Source organism: Pieris rapae, chromosome 1 (genome assembly GCF_905147795.1).
Source record: "Pieris rapae chromosome 1, ilPieRapa1.1, whole genome shotgun sequence".
NCBI lineage: Eukaryota > Metazoa > Arthropoda > Insecta > Lepidoptera > Pieridae > Pieris > Pieris rapae.
The window spans coordinates 1,233,325-1,252,194 of NC_059509.1; the positions used below are offsets into that span (position 1 = coordinate 1,233,325).

Genomic DNA, 18,870 nt, shown 5'->3' on the forward strand with positions numbered 1-18,870 from the left:
GATTCGGAGCTAGTTCTCAAAACTTGACTCAGAAACAAGAATTGTCGGTCTTAGAATGAATGAAAAGCAAACCATATCCAATTCCAGAAAGGAAATAATACTAATTAGCTATGTTATATAATATGTAGCCAAACTTAAGTATAAATGAGCGAAGCACATGGCAAGAGGAACAGATAAGTGGACCAAGAAAATGTCAAAGAGGAAGACAATTTAGAAGGTTGATAGACTAGATTAAGAAAACAGCAGGTGGTACGTGTCAAAGAATAGCAACGTGCAGACAATTATGTTGGAATTTCCCAATATCCCGACTCTTGTGGTGCGGTGTGGTGTGGTGTGGTGTGGTGCGACTTGTAGACCTTATTTTACACAAATATATATATAATAAGCTGTAAAGTCAAGTGAAGTGTAGCAGTGGGTTATACTGGACTAAACTGGTTTTCAGGCTATATAAGTACGGCGCGCTGTATGATCAGGCGGACTTCTTCGACGCTCGCATTAGATATAGGACGTTACTAATTGTTGTTGAATTTTTGGTTATTTGTTGTGTAATAATTAATAGAAATTGTGTGGTTAATTTTGTGTAATCTAATTTGGTTATTTTTAGTAATTTCTTTCTTATATATTATATTTACATTAAGAAATTTCCCAATATGTATCCATACATATAAATACATATATTTCTACATATTTCTATTTTATATTCATGGGCTAGTGGGGGAACGTCACACCTATGCTACGCTATTGTTGCAGTGAGTGACACATCTCACTACCAAACCGCAGAAATCTTCCAGCTGCGATCTGAAGTTTCTTAATATTTCCGATAAATGCTTGGTTTACCATTAAATCGATTTGTTGCTCGAGGTCGCACCTGGAGGCTCCAACTACAGGACATTCTATAATTATTTGTATCACTGTCTTGTTTGTAAGTCGCACGTACACGACAGATCTGACTTCCAGCCAAATCTGTGCAGGTATTCAGCATGCCCCATGGATTGTTAAGATTTGCATCATTTGTGAGCTAGGTCTATGGTGGTTTGGAGAAAGCTTTTACAAAAAAAGGACACACAGAAATAAATTATAGAAGGACAAGTGTAAGACTTTTGTTTTTAATCTATGTGCGCATTTAACATTTGAAGGAACTGTAAAGGAAAACATCTTGAGGAAACCTGCTTGCCTTATAATTCATCACAGAAGCACTACGAGCATTTAGCAAATTGTACTGCATAACAGCTCATGCATTCTCGTGATTTTGGTAAGCAACACTCGGCTCTTGGAACTTAAACTTCTGTAGAAACTTAGCAAGGTTGATCCGCTAGTTTCACTTCAAAGTCTAATCTGTCTGTTAACTTCGATGGATTGGCTAAACTTAACCTGTTGTTTGTATGTCACTATCTACTATAAACGGCTGACTGCCAACATTAACTAATCAGTAAGTAGAATAAATAAAGTTCGTGACCTTATTAACTGAATGTGTTTGCGACAGTTAAAAGAAGCTGTATTAGAATCCTTGTTTTGTCCTGCAAGCATTATACCCGGCCTTCTCCAGCATCATAAAACAGGGCGCATTGGCCGATGTGTCCTGCCTCGGGCGATTGTTGGTGGCGCCGTGGGGTTTTAGTGTGTATGCACAATAGCGAGTCCCACCATAACCCTTTACCACCAGGCAACCGTGCCGCGGGATGGTATGCGTAACGCATTTCCCCACGAAAAAAGAATCCTTGTTTTATATCATCAAAACTGTTTAGTAAGAGCATACATTTTAAAGAAGGCAGCGGGTGGTTAAATAGCAAAAGCTTTCTATTGTATTTATTTAACAAAAATAGAATGTCATGTGTCACTGAAACACAAATTCTCCGACCGAAGCGTCAACATTTATTACAATACTCGTATAACTTAAAACAATTAACAATAAAAAATTCAAACAAGGAATAACAATTGGTAGAAAATGCGACTGTTGAAACCTATTATTGATGCCCATACCAAATGTCAAGGTACACAAAGGTCTTTAAAAATTGACTTTATATTTGTACAAGTCGGTAAATATGTATTTAGGTAAATAAAAGAAATAAAACCATGAATATTTGTAACTACAGTAAGTTTTGTAGATGTAGTAGTTTTGTATATTTTATACTTTTGTAAGTAAGTTTGTCATGTAATGAGATGTTAAGAAGTTAATTAAATTTGTTTACAGCTGCCAATATATATTTTTATATTTACAGCTGTGCGTTACTATTGTTATTTCTCCGGTAGTATATTTAAAACCGTAATTGTAAAACTATCAGAAAATTGTTGAGTGCATCCTACATTATTACATTGTTTAAAGTTAATAAGAATTTAAATTCAATGAATCGACGTAAAAGGTTACACACTAGAATAGCACACCATTGAAAAGTTAACACAAATTGTAATCTATTTTCGTCGTTTCTAAATCAATAAAGATGGAGCTTTTAATATCCGAATGGATTTCCAATTATTAAACCAATAACTTTAATGGCTTCATTCTACAAATACGATAACAGATTTAAAAGTTTACTTACTTATCTGGGCAATTAGCTATGTATGTAAACCATACATAGTTAAGTATTAAGATGACACTAAATTTATGTTTTTTTTTTATAAAACGGGCAGGAGGCTCATCTGATGTTAAATGTTAGGTAATAATTTATAGTGTAAATTTTTGATAATACATACAAGGGCACACACACACATACACACACTCACACATATACACATACCCTTATATATAAATGTTTTGTTAATGTTACAATCTTTAATAATAATAATTGTTAATTCTCTCTAAGTTTTCTCTACTTTTTAAGACATTATGTCGATCCGAAGTGGTGGGGGCCTAATTATTTGTACCATTAGCAGGCATCAGGCTCAGATAAACAAGCATTTATAGAAGAAAGACAATTATTTATTTATAATAAATATTATAAAGTTATCATTTAAACAATAAGCTATACACCTAATCCATACAGACGAAGGCCTTACCTTACATATCCTCAAAACTCCCAAACAATAAAAAGTAGATACAACATTTTTCAACTATAACGGTAGTAAAATATGTAAGAATAAAAGCAACTTCGTAGCGAGCTTTTAGCTACGCCTCTACGGCTACGTGTCTGCGAGGGTCTACGATGTCTACGGTATCTACGAGATACATGGGTATGATGCTACATGATATCATTAATACATTCGATGTACTTGTTATTTCTCTGTTACGGAATGTTCTAATTATTTCGGGTACATAATTATACGTTAATGATCGAGTATTTTGTTTCGAAATAATATAATTATCCTTTATATTATTGACCTCTATATTACTTACTGTTCGAATACTAAAAAATACCATAATAAATTAAATGTAATCACTACAACAGCGATAATAACTTGCGTCACGTTAGTTAGACCTACGTGGCCCACCTGACCGAGCGATACGACATAATATATAATTCACAGCAATCGATCAATATATCTTCAAAGAAATTATTGTTAGCGTACATCGGGCATATTTGTCAAATAGAACATTATTAAAGAAAACACTTTTTACCGGATTGAAGCTATGTATTAAACTTATAATTATTTAACATAATTTTAAATTATTCCGACGTTTCGCGTGCTTTACAGTGCATGGTCACGGTGACTGAAGACAAAAGGTCTTGAATGTCAAAAAATATCACAGCTGTAGAAAAAGTTACATTACTGTGTTTTTTCCCCGGAGTTGATGACTAAACGATGAAGGATTTTTGCAGAAATTGCTCACGGTGTCCTCCACTTTCGCGAATTGTTTGTTTTAAGATTTTAATTTGGATATTATTGGATCCCTGGTGATTGATAATTTTAGGCCATCTTCTCTATTTAAATTGGGGTATTTTTTGATTTTAATGGCTTCGCGTACCAATCTTGAAACCACGTACGCTGTAAAGCACGTGAAACGTCGGAAAAAAATAAAATTATGTTAAATAATTATAAGTTTAATAATACATAGCTTTAATCCGGTACAAAGTGTATTCTTTAAATGTGTAAAAGCTATGTTAATAAAAGACAATACTATAGAACATTGTTTTTACATAATAGGTTTTTACCAGTCGCAGGTTGTTCAGCGTTCTGTGGACACGTCAGACACGTTCTGATGCCTAATTATTGACATGATACCTAACGCCTGCGAAGTTAATGCACTAGAAATATGCACTATAATGACCAGCTGTACATTAAATTTTAGTACAGTGCATTTACATTGGGATAACAATAGACTTGTATAATTTGTAATATGCAGGGAACACCGCGGGTAAAGATAGTGGGTTATAAATTATACAAGAAACGTTCCCTACGTGATCGCGCGAAACTGGATAAACGGAAATTCCTATTTACAATTTAAATTTGGAATATTTTTCAAGTTTCAGTTGAATTAACGAAAAAGTGTGACGAATTTTTGAACCCGACAAAAAAACCTGGTCTGAATTGTAATATTAGGCCCTTACATTTGAAATTGGCGTTTTGTCGTACTACACTTTGACCGAAAAACCTCTTTGTTTAAGAATTCCAAATTCAATTTCTTACAGCTCGGCATTCGTGCATTTGTTTTTCGTATACTATGATTCATTTCATGTTTTGTTTATTTTTTTTCTTTGCGTCACTATTGATAAAATGGAAAACATGAAATATCGCTGAGAGGGCAGTCAAAACCGCACAAACAAAGTTTTTATAGATTAGATAGTATATATTAGATATATAGACATAGATTTTTTTACAGCAATAATACATACTGTGATTAATTAAATATATTCTATTAAAAAAAATCTCCCATACAAAACGCCAATTTAATTAGTTCCTAGTAAAAGATGGATTAAGTTTTTTTATGAAAGTGATACTCGATCTATCTACCTTAAGAAGTAGGTATATTCAAATCACTATAATCTTTAATTTTCTTATTTGGTGATTACGTCAACAGTAACTATTTACTTTTTTACACATATTACCCGCTATGCAAAAAAACGAATTGCATTTTTGAGGATTATTCCAAAAAAATATTTAAACAAAATGTATGTACTATACGTACATTTATGTATTTTTGAAAGCTTTGCTTACTTTTGCTGACAATTAGGGTTGGATAAATTTCAGTGAATCTGCTTACATAATACTTAAAGGGCTCCATATATGGGATGGCTATATACGCACACATTCTTCTAACATCTTATTTTAGTTATATTACGAAATATTTCTAAAGAATGCACCTAGGTCTTTAGTGAATAGCTATGAATGGGTCAATACACAATACGTTCATATGATGTAGATTGGAATTCTTACTATTGTGAGAACTTTCCGGCTTTTGTTGATGCTGAGTAATAGCAGAATATACCAAAGTTTTGCGAGATTTACTTTATTTTGTTACAACTTGAGTCGATATTGTTTTGTTTTGTTTCGCCTACTCTATATCGGTCAAGCCAAAACGTTTAATTGTCGTAGTTTTATCGTTTTGAGCCTGAAATTGTACTTATGGAACCCTTTTAAACGATGAACTAAAAAACAAAACTAAATACTTATTTTTTTTAGTTTCTGAAAAAATTAAGATTTTTGCCTACTTGCAGATGGGCTGTGTCTGTGTGTGTATACGCGTAGATGTACAACTAACTACTTAAAATAATCGCGCACGGGTCCGGTTTTTTCGGCATTTACTATTGCGTACTAGCGAGCTCTGGAATCAGCTTCCAGTGATCTTCCATGAGAGATACGACCTCCAAATTTAAAAAAAAAATCGGTTGTCTGTAAAGTCAGTTTACTGACGATAGTTGAACGTGACAACGTCATAAGAATAATTTAATTTAATTTGATTGCTAGATATTTTGTATGGATATAGAGGAGGTAAATGGAACGCCTCAGAGCGAGGCCACGCCGCATGAGTCGTGTTTTTTCGTGCGTGTAGCCGGCTCCATCGTATTACAAGACGTTGTCACGTCAAAAAGCGCTTTTCTCCCTATAAAGTTGATAACACGGGAGTCTCCGCACTCTTAGACTATATATTAGTAATTACACAATAGCCTCATACGGTTATTCCGTTGGCCCTATCATATATATTAAAAACAAAAACACGTTATTTCACCTTTAATAGTCGCTTCTGTATCTGTATCTACCGTTTGTTTATGTACCACAAACATTAAACATCTATAATAATTAATAGAAATCCCTGCGATACCTATTCAACATAATGGAACCCTTTCCTATAGAATACGGTCATAAAAAAAACACATAAAGAGCTTTTTAATTTGGAATTAAAGGCCTGAAATATGCTGTGGCGTTGTCACTAATTACTGACCAGCGTTATCAACATTCAACCTTGCTCATTACAAACAGTAATAAAGCAGCGCGGCCTACAACACGCAAGTTAACTCATTAAGTGACAAAAACTTTTATAAGTAAAACATTAATGATGTGTTAATTATAATGAATTGTTTTATATATATCTTATATGAGCTTGTATAAAGTATTTGTTAATTTAACAAATGTGTTTCTTTGAATTGGCACCTTCTTTGTTTTTTACATAACGCATGCAACATACAAACTTTGCCAGTGAGCAATTGCAACCAAGGGCTTGCAAGTGCGTTGCAGGCCTTTTAAGAATTTGTACGCTCTTTTCTTGACCCTCAGTCGAATTATTTCGGAAAACTTCATTGTGATAATTAATAAAAAGACAGCATTTTAGACAATTAGTTGTAATTAAAATAAATACACAAATATCCTTGATACTTCCCCTGATATCGCATACATACTGACGTAAAACAGATTGACGTAATTTTTATTAGTGGGACGTCAGACGTCAAGCTACCACGAAAACTATCCAATTTAACACGCGACCCAGAACGAGGGTAAACATTTGGATAACACAATTTTCACACACAGAACGGTCAAAAGCAACACACACAGGCACAAAACGTTAAGAGTGAATAATTATATAAATGCGTTTATCTATGATTACTATTTATTTTATATCAGGCAAACTGGCAACTCCGCCGTCGCTCATAGACACTCACTCATATTAAGGGCTCGTGCGTTGCCGGCTTTTAAGAATTGGCACATTCTCGAATGATCCTTAGTTAAATTGGTTGAGAAATACTTCAGTAGGCAGCAGGTTCCACATAGTAGTGGTAATCTAAACCAATATGACGAAGCGGCAAGATTTGAATGTCTTAAAAATTCAAAAACAATTGAAACAAATTCTTTCCTTACATTTTATTATTAGTTAGTACAATCCAAAATATTTGCTGAGTGTGGAAGCCGGCCGAAAAAATCGTCGAAGTGTGTCAGGCTCAGAAGACTGATCACCTACTTGTCTATGAAATAAAAATGAAGGGATGTAGTATGTGGTCAAAAAGACCATTAATTGGAATGACCCAGAGGGAAAAAAAGAGAGGACGCCCATAGTGGAAGAATTGGGTGGAGGCCTTCACTTCGTCGGAGGTCTAGTACTATTGAAAAAATAATGATAAGGACTTAGTGTAACTTAAGTGTACTCGTATAAAGGATACTTTTATTTTATATATGTGACCAAAACCCACATAGGGTTTGAGCGCTATTATTATTATTGGCCCTATAAGTTTCATGAATTTATTTATAATATTTCTTTCAAGTTAAGCAACCTACAAGACAATCTCTCACTATTACAACAAATTATGGGTCTTCTAAGGATGCACATCCTCAAGCAGAAATGTGTGATCATCATATGTGATCAGCCTCCGGAGCCTAACAAACGCCGTCGACTTTTTGTTTTGGTCTAGAAAAGGTTTTTCCTTTACGAAATAGCATAAAGAACATTGTCCGTTTGTTAACGTTCTTTATTTCTGACTGCACCTTGTAGCTAATTAGATATAGTTAGTTGGTATTAGTCCGAAACTAAAATGGGTTACACATCTGTATTGAAACCTTAATTTATGGATCTTATCTAATAGAGTTTTTTATATATAAGTAAAATCTAAAATAGTAAAGCGAACAAAGACTAGGTAAGTCTCTAGTTATGATATCTTGAAGACGTTCTAAACATGTGTCAAATACGGCCTTCTCCAATTATTTATTTTCGTGACCGGGCGGCTATACTTTAAAAATTTTACACATATTATATACATCAAATATTTTTGAACATAAGCAAGCAAGGAAAAATAAAAACAAACAACCACACAATAAAATATATAAACTTAAATCTTAATTTAGAGTTAATAAATAAAGTTACGGTAAGTTTGGTGGAAGATTTTTGTAAAATATCTCAATATTTTCATATTTCATATTTTAAATGTTAGTTATTAAATTGTAAAAGCGAGATACCCTGTTCAGTGTAGTATATAAATACTTTTAGTATATTCTGGTATTAACGCTGTTATTATAAACTATCTTAAAATATAAATACAACAAATTAAAGTACACGAGTATCTTTTGATCTAACATTCCAAATTTAAACATAAACCTATCTCTTACGATTACTACAAGCCTAGTACAACGGAAGCAAAAGCCTACTATATTCATAAAAGTTTGTTTACACATAATACCAAATAACTAAGACAAATAAATATAGTTACTACAACTGTGACTGCGCATGCCCACAAATGAAAGGTACAAAGGAATACTTAAAGAAAAATGAAATACCATAAAGAAAAACTACACATTAATTTGTAACCAAAATATAAATAATTAACGAACACGCGGTTATATTGAAATAGTCACGAAGATAGACGAAATAAAATATTAAATTATATCACACAAAATAGAAGGCTACTGCATTACTATACGGTTCAAAATAGGTTGACAGACATGGGAGGGAAGGTCAGCGATTACTTACTCAGTGGCGGCGCTGGGAACGGCTACACGCGAAGTGACATAGAGTTTATGGATTGGCGCCAATATTCAAGGCTTGGCCACCGTTGGTTGAGACTTGCCAGGCATATTAGGATTTTATAATTACGATTTCATCAGGTAGAGATTCAATTTAACGATTCTAATTCCAACATAGCGTAAATGAATTTGTTTTTTTATATATGTGTACACAGGTATTTGTTATTAACCTTTATTTTGTATACGTGAGAGTTTATTTAAATAATGTTTAATATAAAAGCTAATATACGGATATTGTACGCACGTTGGGCAAGCAGTAAAATACGTAGGGCGGGCGGTTTTACCACTCAGTGTTGAAGCCTTGGGGGTGAGAGTCGCGCGCGGGCTCCCGAGACTCAATAAAACTTTCCCGCGTCCGTGAAACCGTTCTATTTTTAAAATAAAACGTAATTTTCAATAGTTCACAGATAATAATCTAGTGAAAACTTTGCTCGTTGAAATTATCTGTGGAGGTGTGTACGATTTCAATGTTTTTAAATAGTTTTACATAGTCTTTAAACACAAGTTTATTTTAGTTTTGTTACAATAACAAAGGTGCATAAAATCGAATTAGTTAAATTAACAATTATATGTTAGTAGCATTCAGATAAGTCCCCAAAATTAAAATAATTCTTTTCTCAAATTATAATATTAAGAAAATAATTTTTAATATGTTTTATCGGTACTAATTAAAAAAAGAATATCATATTTTTTAGAAATATGTCTAATGAGAACGAAGAATCACATCAATACTTCAGCTTACTTACTTTTACTTTGGTATTGTTAGGGGAACTTAAAACTCATTATCATTATTGGCGTATATGTTTTTTTAAATAAACACCTATTATCAGGTTCATATCAGGCAAAAGCACTCCTCCATGCCATTATAAATAACACGCCACGTTAATTCCCTAATGGAATAGTTAGGTTCCTTGTAGGAGATTTCGTTGAAGCGACATTGGAAAATCAAATATCTTCGTCTATTTTTAGAAACCTTCCATTTTCAAATGCACTTAAATATTTTCCTGCAGTGTATTTTTACAATAAAATAGTTACGTATCATATCGCGTGACTTGCAATTTTGAGTAACCATGTACCGCACGAATCGAAGAAACATTTAACACAAAACAATGAAATACAAAATTTAGAATGCCAATAAAACTGTGACTTCTAATCGAAGGTATATATTTATTATATAGTAGCTAGTTATTTATATATATGTCTATATAGATTACAATCAAGCGAAAAATAATGCGTTAAATTGCAATCATAATGATACGGTTCACAATCTATCGATAGTTTACAATCTTACTGGATAGATTGTAATATAACGATGTTTACAATCTTACGGTGACATATATAAATATTTAAAAAAAAAACTATTTAAAATTTTATAAAAATAGTTTCTGTACGATGCGCTTATTGCACTAGACCTATATTTATTTTTTTAGCATTTTTCTTTACTATGGTTGTCTGGAAGAGATCGCTTGTTAGCGATAAGGTCGCCTTTTGCATACCTTATATTAAGGTATTGTGTTATTTGATTTTCTTTAAGTATAACGTAGTGTCAAAGAAAATTAAATATATATACCCCTAAATAAGAATTTTAAACAAAATTCTATTAAATACGTCTGTAAATTTTAACTGCATCATGAGCCAACACACTTTGATGTAATTTTTGTTATATCATATGTTCTATTTATAATCCGAATGAAATATAACTATATCTTGAACGTGCTTAACTCTCTAATGGCCGTTTAAAATCTCCATTACTACCCTTACCTATAAAGAGCTAAGTTTTATGAGTGATCCGCCTAGTAATCGTTTTTTAGACAGAAATAACATTTATTACTAACGAATCACACAAAATAGTAATATTTTAAGGGTGTGTTGTAGAAGTTCTGTGGAGCAGACGTTTTCCACAGAGCTGATTATTCTGAGACCACAAAAGTTTGCACCTCAAATGAAAATAATAATAATTATAATATTGAAATCTTAAAAAAAATTTGTGCAAAAATATAAAGTAAGTAATTTAAAAAAATAAAATTAATTAAAACTAAAACTACTACATGAAATAGATGCATAAATATTCTTGGGCGGATTAAAATCTCTAAAAACTCTAGATTTCGATAGATTTTTGTGGAGTAAGTACTTTTCCATATAATTAATTGGTATTATCTATATGTGTATTATTAGGTACACTTACGTATGCTATTTAAAGACAGGAACAAATTAGTCCTTTAATTCAAACTGAGTAATTGAAGTCATTTCGATTTTATGAATAGTTAAAAGTTTTGATGTAGATCTCAAACAGTATTATGTAAAAATAAATTAATTTTGCCTTAGGGCTTTTACAAATAACTTTTTGACTTTTATAAGCAATGTTGCATCCAGCATTTGTACTTTCCTCGTTATGTGCTGGTTTGATTTAAATCTGATTCATAAGAACATTACTTTTGTAACAAATGAAATTCATTCACTGAAGAAAGAAAGCCACTTTCGCTACATACAGCTCTTGTCATTAGATCTTGTTTCAAGATGATTTGCGATAAGGAGAAGTAATGCCCATTTTTTCTAGCAGGCAACGTACCTTCTGCGGCTGATAACGTCGTTGACTCTACGCTATCAGGATGTGCTCCTTCGAACGAACTAGTGTTAATGCACATTTTCACTTAGAATTTATTTAAGTTGTCGCGTTGCTCTTAGAATAATTAACTCTTATAATTAGGATTTAATATAAGTCTGATTACACTTCTCCGGTGCAAGTTTATTAAATATAGTTAATTAGTATGCTAAACGAAATTCAATAGAGTATCTAATGAATAACCGAAATGAGTTCCATTATCCAAAATACACTCAATATGCGGTCCGCGATTTTTTCTAAATTTACTCGGAACATTTAATTTGCATTTTTACGAACTCAATAAAATGATGGTAATTAGAATTTTAACGCGCTATTCGTCGCCACTTCATTAATAATGGGTGATGTTAATTGCTACCAGTTAGTGTCGACAACTTGACAGTTAGAATGGTGCAAATAATAATATTCTATTGAAAGCTTCGTCACGTTTCTAGTAATGATTTACGGATATCGTACGCGGGACTAGAGAAACCTTTTTTAGCTAAGCGATGTATTTATAGGAATACTAGCTACCCTTGCGAACTTCGTTTCTTCTTTATGTTATTTTACTGTGCCTACCTTTCTAGTACATACCAACATGGAACATTTTGATTTGCTATTTTGCAGATGAGTAGGGATGCCTACAGGTTCGAATTTAATGACGTGGAATAAGTGATACCTTGATGACCTTATGTTAAAAAAAAAAAAAATATCCCAGATACTATTCGGTTTTCCGGAATGAAGACTATTTAATTTTTTCTGTATAAACCTCAAGAGTTCGAGTAATTAGATTTTAATTAACAAATAAAAAATAGGAGTTCATCGTTAATTAAGGGTTGTATGTATTTTTGTATGCTGTATCTAAAAAGATATGTCAATTCAAATTAAAATTTAGCGATGTTGTTCCCCCTTAATTTAAAGAGTGATCCATCCATTTCAGAACATTTACGGGGGATAAAAAATAGATGTTGTCCGATTCACAGATATGCACACAAAATTTCACGAAAATCAGTCGAGCAATTTCGAAAGATTTTAACTTCAAACACCAATACGAGAATTATATATATTATATATAAAAGAAGGAATGAATAAAATCAACGTTTGAATTTAAGTGATTTAGTAAAGTATATGATTACTATTTCAAAATAATACAACACATACAATAACGTTTGTTACAGATGTCGTGTACCAAGTGGCCAAAATCAAATCCGAGCTGATAAAATTGTCGAAAAGGGATTCGGATCCGAGTTGCGGCTGTCGCGTAGGCGGCGCCGCTGAGTGCGGTGGTGGATCGCTGGCGCTGCTTCAGCCAAATAGTCTTGGCGAGCATCGTGGGCGCTCAGCGTAGCCCCTTAGGGTGGGCAATGGGCAGCTCGCAGCGACTAGCCGCTGTTGCGGCAGTCTCTCACGCAAAACATTATTACAACCACACTCAACCCAGCGTTGTTCATACCGCATCCACGCATTATAACATCAATATTTTCTTTGTAAGGTTAGTTACATTTTAGCAATACACGTAAAACTTAGCAGGTTGCGGGCAGTTTACGAGAAAGAGTATAAATGGTATAAAGATAACTTACCACTGTTATGAAGAGGGCCTGCCATTTCGTCGGATCTGAAACAAAGGCACCATTCTCAATAAATATAGTTTATATCATATGTAAAAAGATAAAAATATATCATACACGCAAAATAACTTTTCCGATAACCGTATTTTAAATAAATAAAAAAAAAGGTTTTGCACAATTAAGAACCTCCTTCTATTCGGTTAAAAATAAACATCAAATGTAAAAACAAAGTTAGGTTAAATCTAAAATGTTACAACCAGCAGTTAACAACGTAAGCCCTTTAAAATTGAAGTATAGTATCGTGTTTACAGACTCAAATCTGGATTATATCCCGTCACATAAACCCTTGGTCATCCCAACTTTATTAAGCAATCAATTTTTCACTACAGTAATAATTCTTCAAGAGATTTACGCTTACGATTTCGAATAGCCTATACCAGATTGACAAATAAAATTGGTATCAGACGTCAAAGTATTGCATGGATGGGGCATATAATAGACATAAATTTTCATAGCTTCTGCAGTCTTAGTCTATTACGTTGTGACAATTGCCATGGGACTACTCAGCTGATTTGATAACTGACACGTGCGACTTGACAACTTTAGCTATGACAGATAATTTGAAACACAAACATTGATATACTGAATGTATAAGGAAATATTAAGTAAATTAAGTTCACCACCGCCGGAGGAAGACTTAAAAAATAAAATATTTAATATATTTGTTCGATATATTAAGTATACTTTACACTTAGATAAAATTGTTTAGTTTATAGAATAAACATTTTTAGGCTATTGCACAAATTATATTTGCGCACCGAATCAAGGAATTCCGTAACCAAAATAAACCTAACACACTATGACGTGATAGGTGCAGCCAATACTAGTTAGAGCGGGACAGAACGCATACTGCGAAACTTTAAGAAATAAATACAAAAATGGGACCGATAAAGAACCATCTATGTAAGTCACTAATAATAATAAATAATAATTAAAAATATAACACAACAATGAATACAAACAAAATGCAATTCCCATAGGATAAACGTGTACAAGGCAACCGTGTACGGTAATGTCGTTTTGGGTAGGCCTTGTCTTACTTACCTGGACCAAATCCAGGAGATACTGGAGAAGAGATAAGTTAAGAGTACCCATAAACGACGAGCATGCATGGTGATTGTCGTGAAGTAAAGCGTTGTATGTCAGGACTGATGCAAGTGAAGATCCTCTGCCTACCCCTTCCGGAAAAAAAGCGTGATAAATAACATATAAATCTGATTTGTTGAACGATAAACTCACTAAAACAGTACAAATCGTTTATCGATCACCATTTCCGAACTCGGTCATCAAATAGTAAACAAATAGACAAAAAAGTAAAGAAAACATTTATGAATGCTAAAACAATAGTTTCCTTTTCAACGTGAAAAACTAATCAAATTCATGTTTTGAATATTTGATTCAATTTCTGTATTGAGTGAAGGAATAATAGACCAGTGTCGATAATTTTTGAAACAAAAAAAAATTACAGTAGGATGAAACCCATTAGAAATGCAGGGGAATATGATCAAAATGAAAGGAAAAATAAATTACGGTCGATCCGAGTTCGGGAAGTAGGAGGGTGACTTTTAAGGGGGAAAAATTGTTTATCTTGATTTCCGGCGAAACTACCAGTCCTATGGAAAAAAGTTAAATGGCAAATTTGTAGGTCATAAAAAGATCTACAACTTTGGTATTTACAATTTTTTCACATAACCTCAAAATTTAGGTGAAAAATTCAAAAAACCAAGTTTTTGGTTTTTTATTTATATCTTTTTTAAAAAGTTTTTTTTTTCTACGAAATTTGGTGAAAACTTACCTTATTATGTCCCAAATATACTGTAATTTATTTGATTAAAAATATTTATTTTTTCGCCTCATTTTAACTTAATATCAAAAAAGCACCCTAATTTTCAATCGAAAATTCTGACGTCAAAATTTCAGCTTTTTTCAAAAAGTTTGGGGGCTTTTTGTTCGTTGAAATATCTACTTTCTGATGGTGTAAAAAAAATTATACATTACCATAGGAAATATTATTAGAAAATGCAAAAAATTGAAAAAACCTCAAATTCGAAAATTTTCTTTTAATTATGTACAATTTTGAGGTATTTATTAAAATTTACACTTTAATTACTCAAAAAACGTAAGATTTCATGCTTCATTGATAAACGAAAAAATTGCCAATTAAAATATACTTCTATAATTAACAAACAAATAAGTTAATATTTAATAAGACATCTACAATATTTTGAAAAAGTTGTAGGATCTTCTGTAAATAATATTTGTAGATGCCTATTTATTGCTGTTTTAAGATAATTTATATACCTGAGTGACCTTCGGTGAATTTTAGCCCAGTGTAAGTTATTTCATTGAGAAGTGGGGATGGACCTAGGAGGGTCTGGGCCTTACTGCTACCTGCTATTTCGTAGCAGCTGTAAAAACCGTTAGCCAGTATTCGAGATACAGAGTAGTGTACAACATCGTTTTTAAAAATACACCTGCAGGCTGAGTTACTCTAAGTGATTTGTGAGAAATTTACTTTATTCAAAGAGAAATTCAAAATTCACCGAAGGTCACTCAGGTATATAAATTATCCTAAAACAGCAATAAATAGGCATCTACAAATATTATTTACAGAAGATTCTACAACTTTTTCAAAATATTGTAGATGTCTTATTAAATATTAACTTATTTGTTTGTTAATTATAGAAGTATATTTTAATTGGCAATTTTTTCGTTTATCAATGAAGCATGAAATCTTACGTTTTTTGAGTAATTAAAGTGTAAATTTTAATAAATACCTCAAAATTGTACATAATTAAAAGAAAATTTTCGAATTTGAGGTTTTTTCAATTTTTTGCATTTTCTAATAATATTTCCTATGGTAATGTATAATTTTTTTTACACCATCAGAAAGTAGATATTTCAACGAACAAAAAGCCCCCAAACTTTTTGAAAAAAGCTGAAATTTTGACGTCAGAATTTTCGATTGAAAATTAGGGTGCTTTTTTGATATTAAGTTAAAATCAGGCGAAAAAATAAATATTTTTAATCAAATAAATTACAGTATATTTGGGACATAATAAGGTAAGTTTTCACCAAATTTCGTAGAAAAAAAAAAAACTTTTAAAAAAAGATATAAATAAAAAACCAAAAACTTGGTTTTTTGAATTTTTCACCTAAATTTTGAGGTTATGTGAAAAAATTGTAAATACCAAAGTTGTAGATCTTTTTATGACCTACAACTTTGCCATTTAACTTTTTTCCATAGGACTGGTAGTTTCGCCGGAAATCAAGAAAAACAATATTTCCCCCTTAAAAGTCACCCCCCTCCCACTTCCCGAACTCGGATCGACCGTAATTTATTTTTCCTTTCATTTTGATCATATTCCCCTGCATTTCTAATGGGTTTCATCCTACTGTAATTTTTTTTCATTTTTTACTATTTTTGAAGGCTTCGGCACTGGTCTATAAAATTTTTCATTTCTCTAGTTTAGTACTTTTTACAAAATCGTAGGATATGGGAGTATGCATTATCGTTCGTTTGTTTTTGCCGGAACCGCGACATGTATGCGATTTTTTTGGGGTCATTAAAGAAACGGCCCGGAAGGCTCACCTGATGTTAAGTGATACCGCCGACCATGGACACACAATGCCAGAGGGCTCGCAAAAACCGAAAGAAAAGAGTTCTTGAAAGATCCTAAATCAAATAGGTTCGGAAGTACACTGGTGGGCAGCTTGGAGGTCTAATTCTAAAATAATAAAATAACACTCACCAATAATGACTAAGGCATACTGACACTGAGTTTTCACTCCTATTTATTTCCTAACAGAAAATAAGAAAGGGGAAAATGGGACAAATTTGACGTTAAACGTTAACATTAAGATTACTGGTTTATTTTCGTCGAGTCTCCTCTTAACCAATGATAAGCGCGTAACATTTTTGTCACGTGCGCTGTTAACGTTGACTTACAACTTATATGCAAATCAGAGAGTACCTGATATGTCTAACAAAGCTGACAATTATTACGTTTAATAAATTACATTAAAACACATAAATCGGCATCTAACATATCAGTTGAAACTGTGTTGGCCTATAATGCTAATCTCAACGCTGATTCGTTTACATCCTGGCCGTGCCCAAGTGGAGGATAGTATTTATGAAACAGCGAACTCCAAAAAAAAATCATTACACAAGTGATGTTCCCGAATCCCTGACCTTCCTCACTAAATTCGTATTCTGAATACATTCGCTTTGCCCCGACATCCCGTGCATGAATTAATGAATGTGTTAATTTCAATTATCGCCTTGTAACTGGGTTAAATCTTTTTGTTCTACGAAACAAACAAAACTTTTGTTAGGATAATGAAGTAGGAGTGTTAATATCTCATACATTTTGTTAAAGAAAAATATCAGTAGATTTACGGCAAGTATTGTAATGTCTTCACTATGCTGCTCTACGGCACTGAATCTTGGAACCTAACAGAGGGTATGTCCAAAAAACTGGAATCGATCAATATCTGGGTTTACCGACGTAAGCTTAAAATTTCTTTAACAGACCGCATACGAAATACAACCAGTTAAAAAAAGGAAACTTCAATATTTCGGACGCGACTTACGTATCGTTAATAATACGAGCTGCTTAAACTAATCACACAAGGCAAAGTTAAAGTTCACAAAATCACCTGCTTGTGATTTATAAGCGACAAAAGGGACGAAAGAGAATTATACAACATAGAATTCATTTCTATTGATGTTGATGAAATTTAAATTTACCATAGTATATTTATAACTTACCGTACGTCAAAACACGATTAAAAAATTTAATTATTATATTTAAATAGTCCGATTAAAACAGGATCGGTATCACAATTCATCATCATTATTATTTTTAATTTAATTATGCACTACATACACTTTGCACTTGTATTTTTTTTATGTATTTATAAGCACTATGTTGCATACCGAAATACAATACAATTGACATAATTAAATATAAAAAAAGGCTTTATCGCTTTCGAGCGATCTCATCCAGTGTGAAAAAAAAATTTATAAAGCAAGCAAGAAGTGCAAAAAGACGTAAAACATAGTTTTTTTTCACAAAACAAAGAAATTAAAACATGTAAATATCAGGATATTGTTAAAAAAAAGTGTACATAATTTATAATAATTTTAGATCAGTTAATACGAAAATTATACGATGTGATTTATTTATTTGTAATATAACGAAGTTTTATTAAAGAATTCTGCAAAGGTTTGAACTTCAAATAGTCAAGTGCATCACATTATTATGAATCGTTATCGTGATACGTCATTAAGTATCTTATCTATAGAATTACTTTTTATCTAACTAATATTTTTTTTATCATCATCATATCAGGGTATTCAAACAATAATAGAAAATTACATGTCTAGTCTAGTCTGACCGGAATCAACAATAAATTGTAACTGGCCTAGAATATCTGCAACGCCGGTGATGCAAAACGCCAGATCCTCAAATCGTTAACAGTATCTTAAGATTTGTCCTCTATCAGCAGGAGGCACGATGAAATAGGAGCTCGCAATTAAATTCTCGTGGGAACAACATGCAACTACATAGTCGAAATAACTAACATCGCCACATACACGTATTTAAGTACGACCAGTCACCACAAGTAGCGCCCGTTCACAAGTATGACGCATGGCCAGCCATCGATCACTTCGCCATATTTTAGGGGGAGATACAACTGGACCCGATTACCACACACTACATTAATTTAGTTGTGTGAACAACATATTATCATTGG

General features: G+C 32.5%; 1 protein-coding gene across 2 annotated transcripts in view; it reads right to left on the reverse strand.

The window, feature by feature from the left end:
• Positions 1–18,870, reverse strand: part of LOC110994475 (probable beta-hexosaminidase fdl) — an 87,577-nt gene that overhangs the window by 10,495 nt on the left and 58,212 nt on the right. For both annotated transcript variants that reach the window (XM_045629068.1, XM_045629060.1), the window contains one exon: positions 13,060–13,094. In XM_045629068.1, coding sequence (XP_045485024.1) covers positions 13,060–13,084 — 25 coding nt within the window. In that variant the 5' untranslated portion in view covers positions 13,085–13,094. The remainder of the gene's footprint in view (positions 1–13,059; positions 13,095–18,870) is intronic.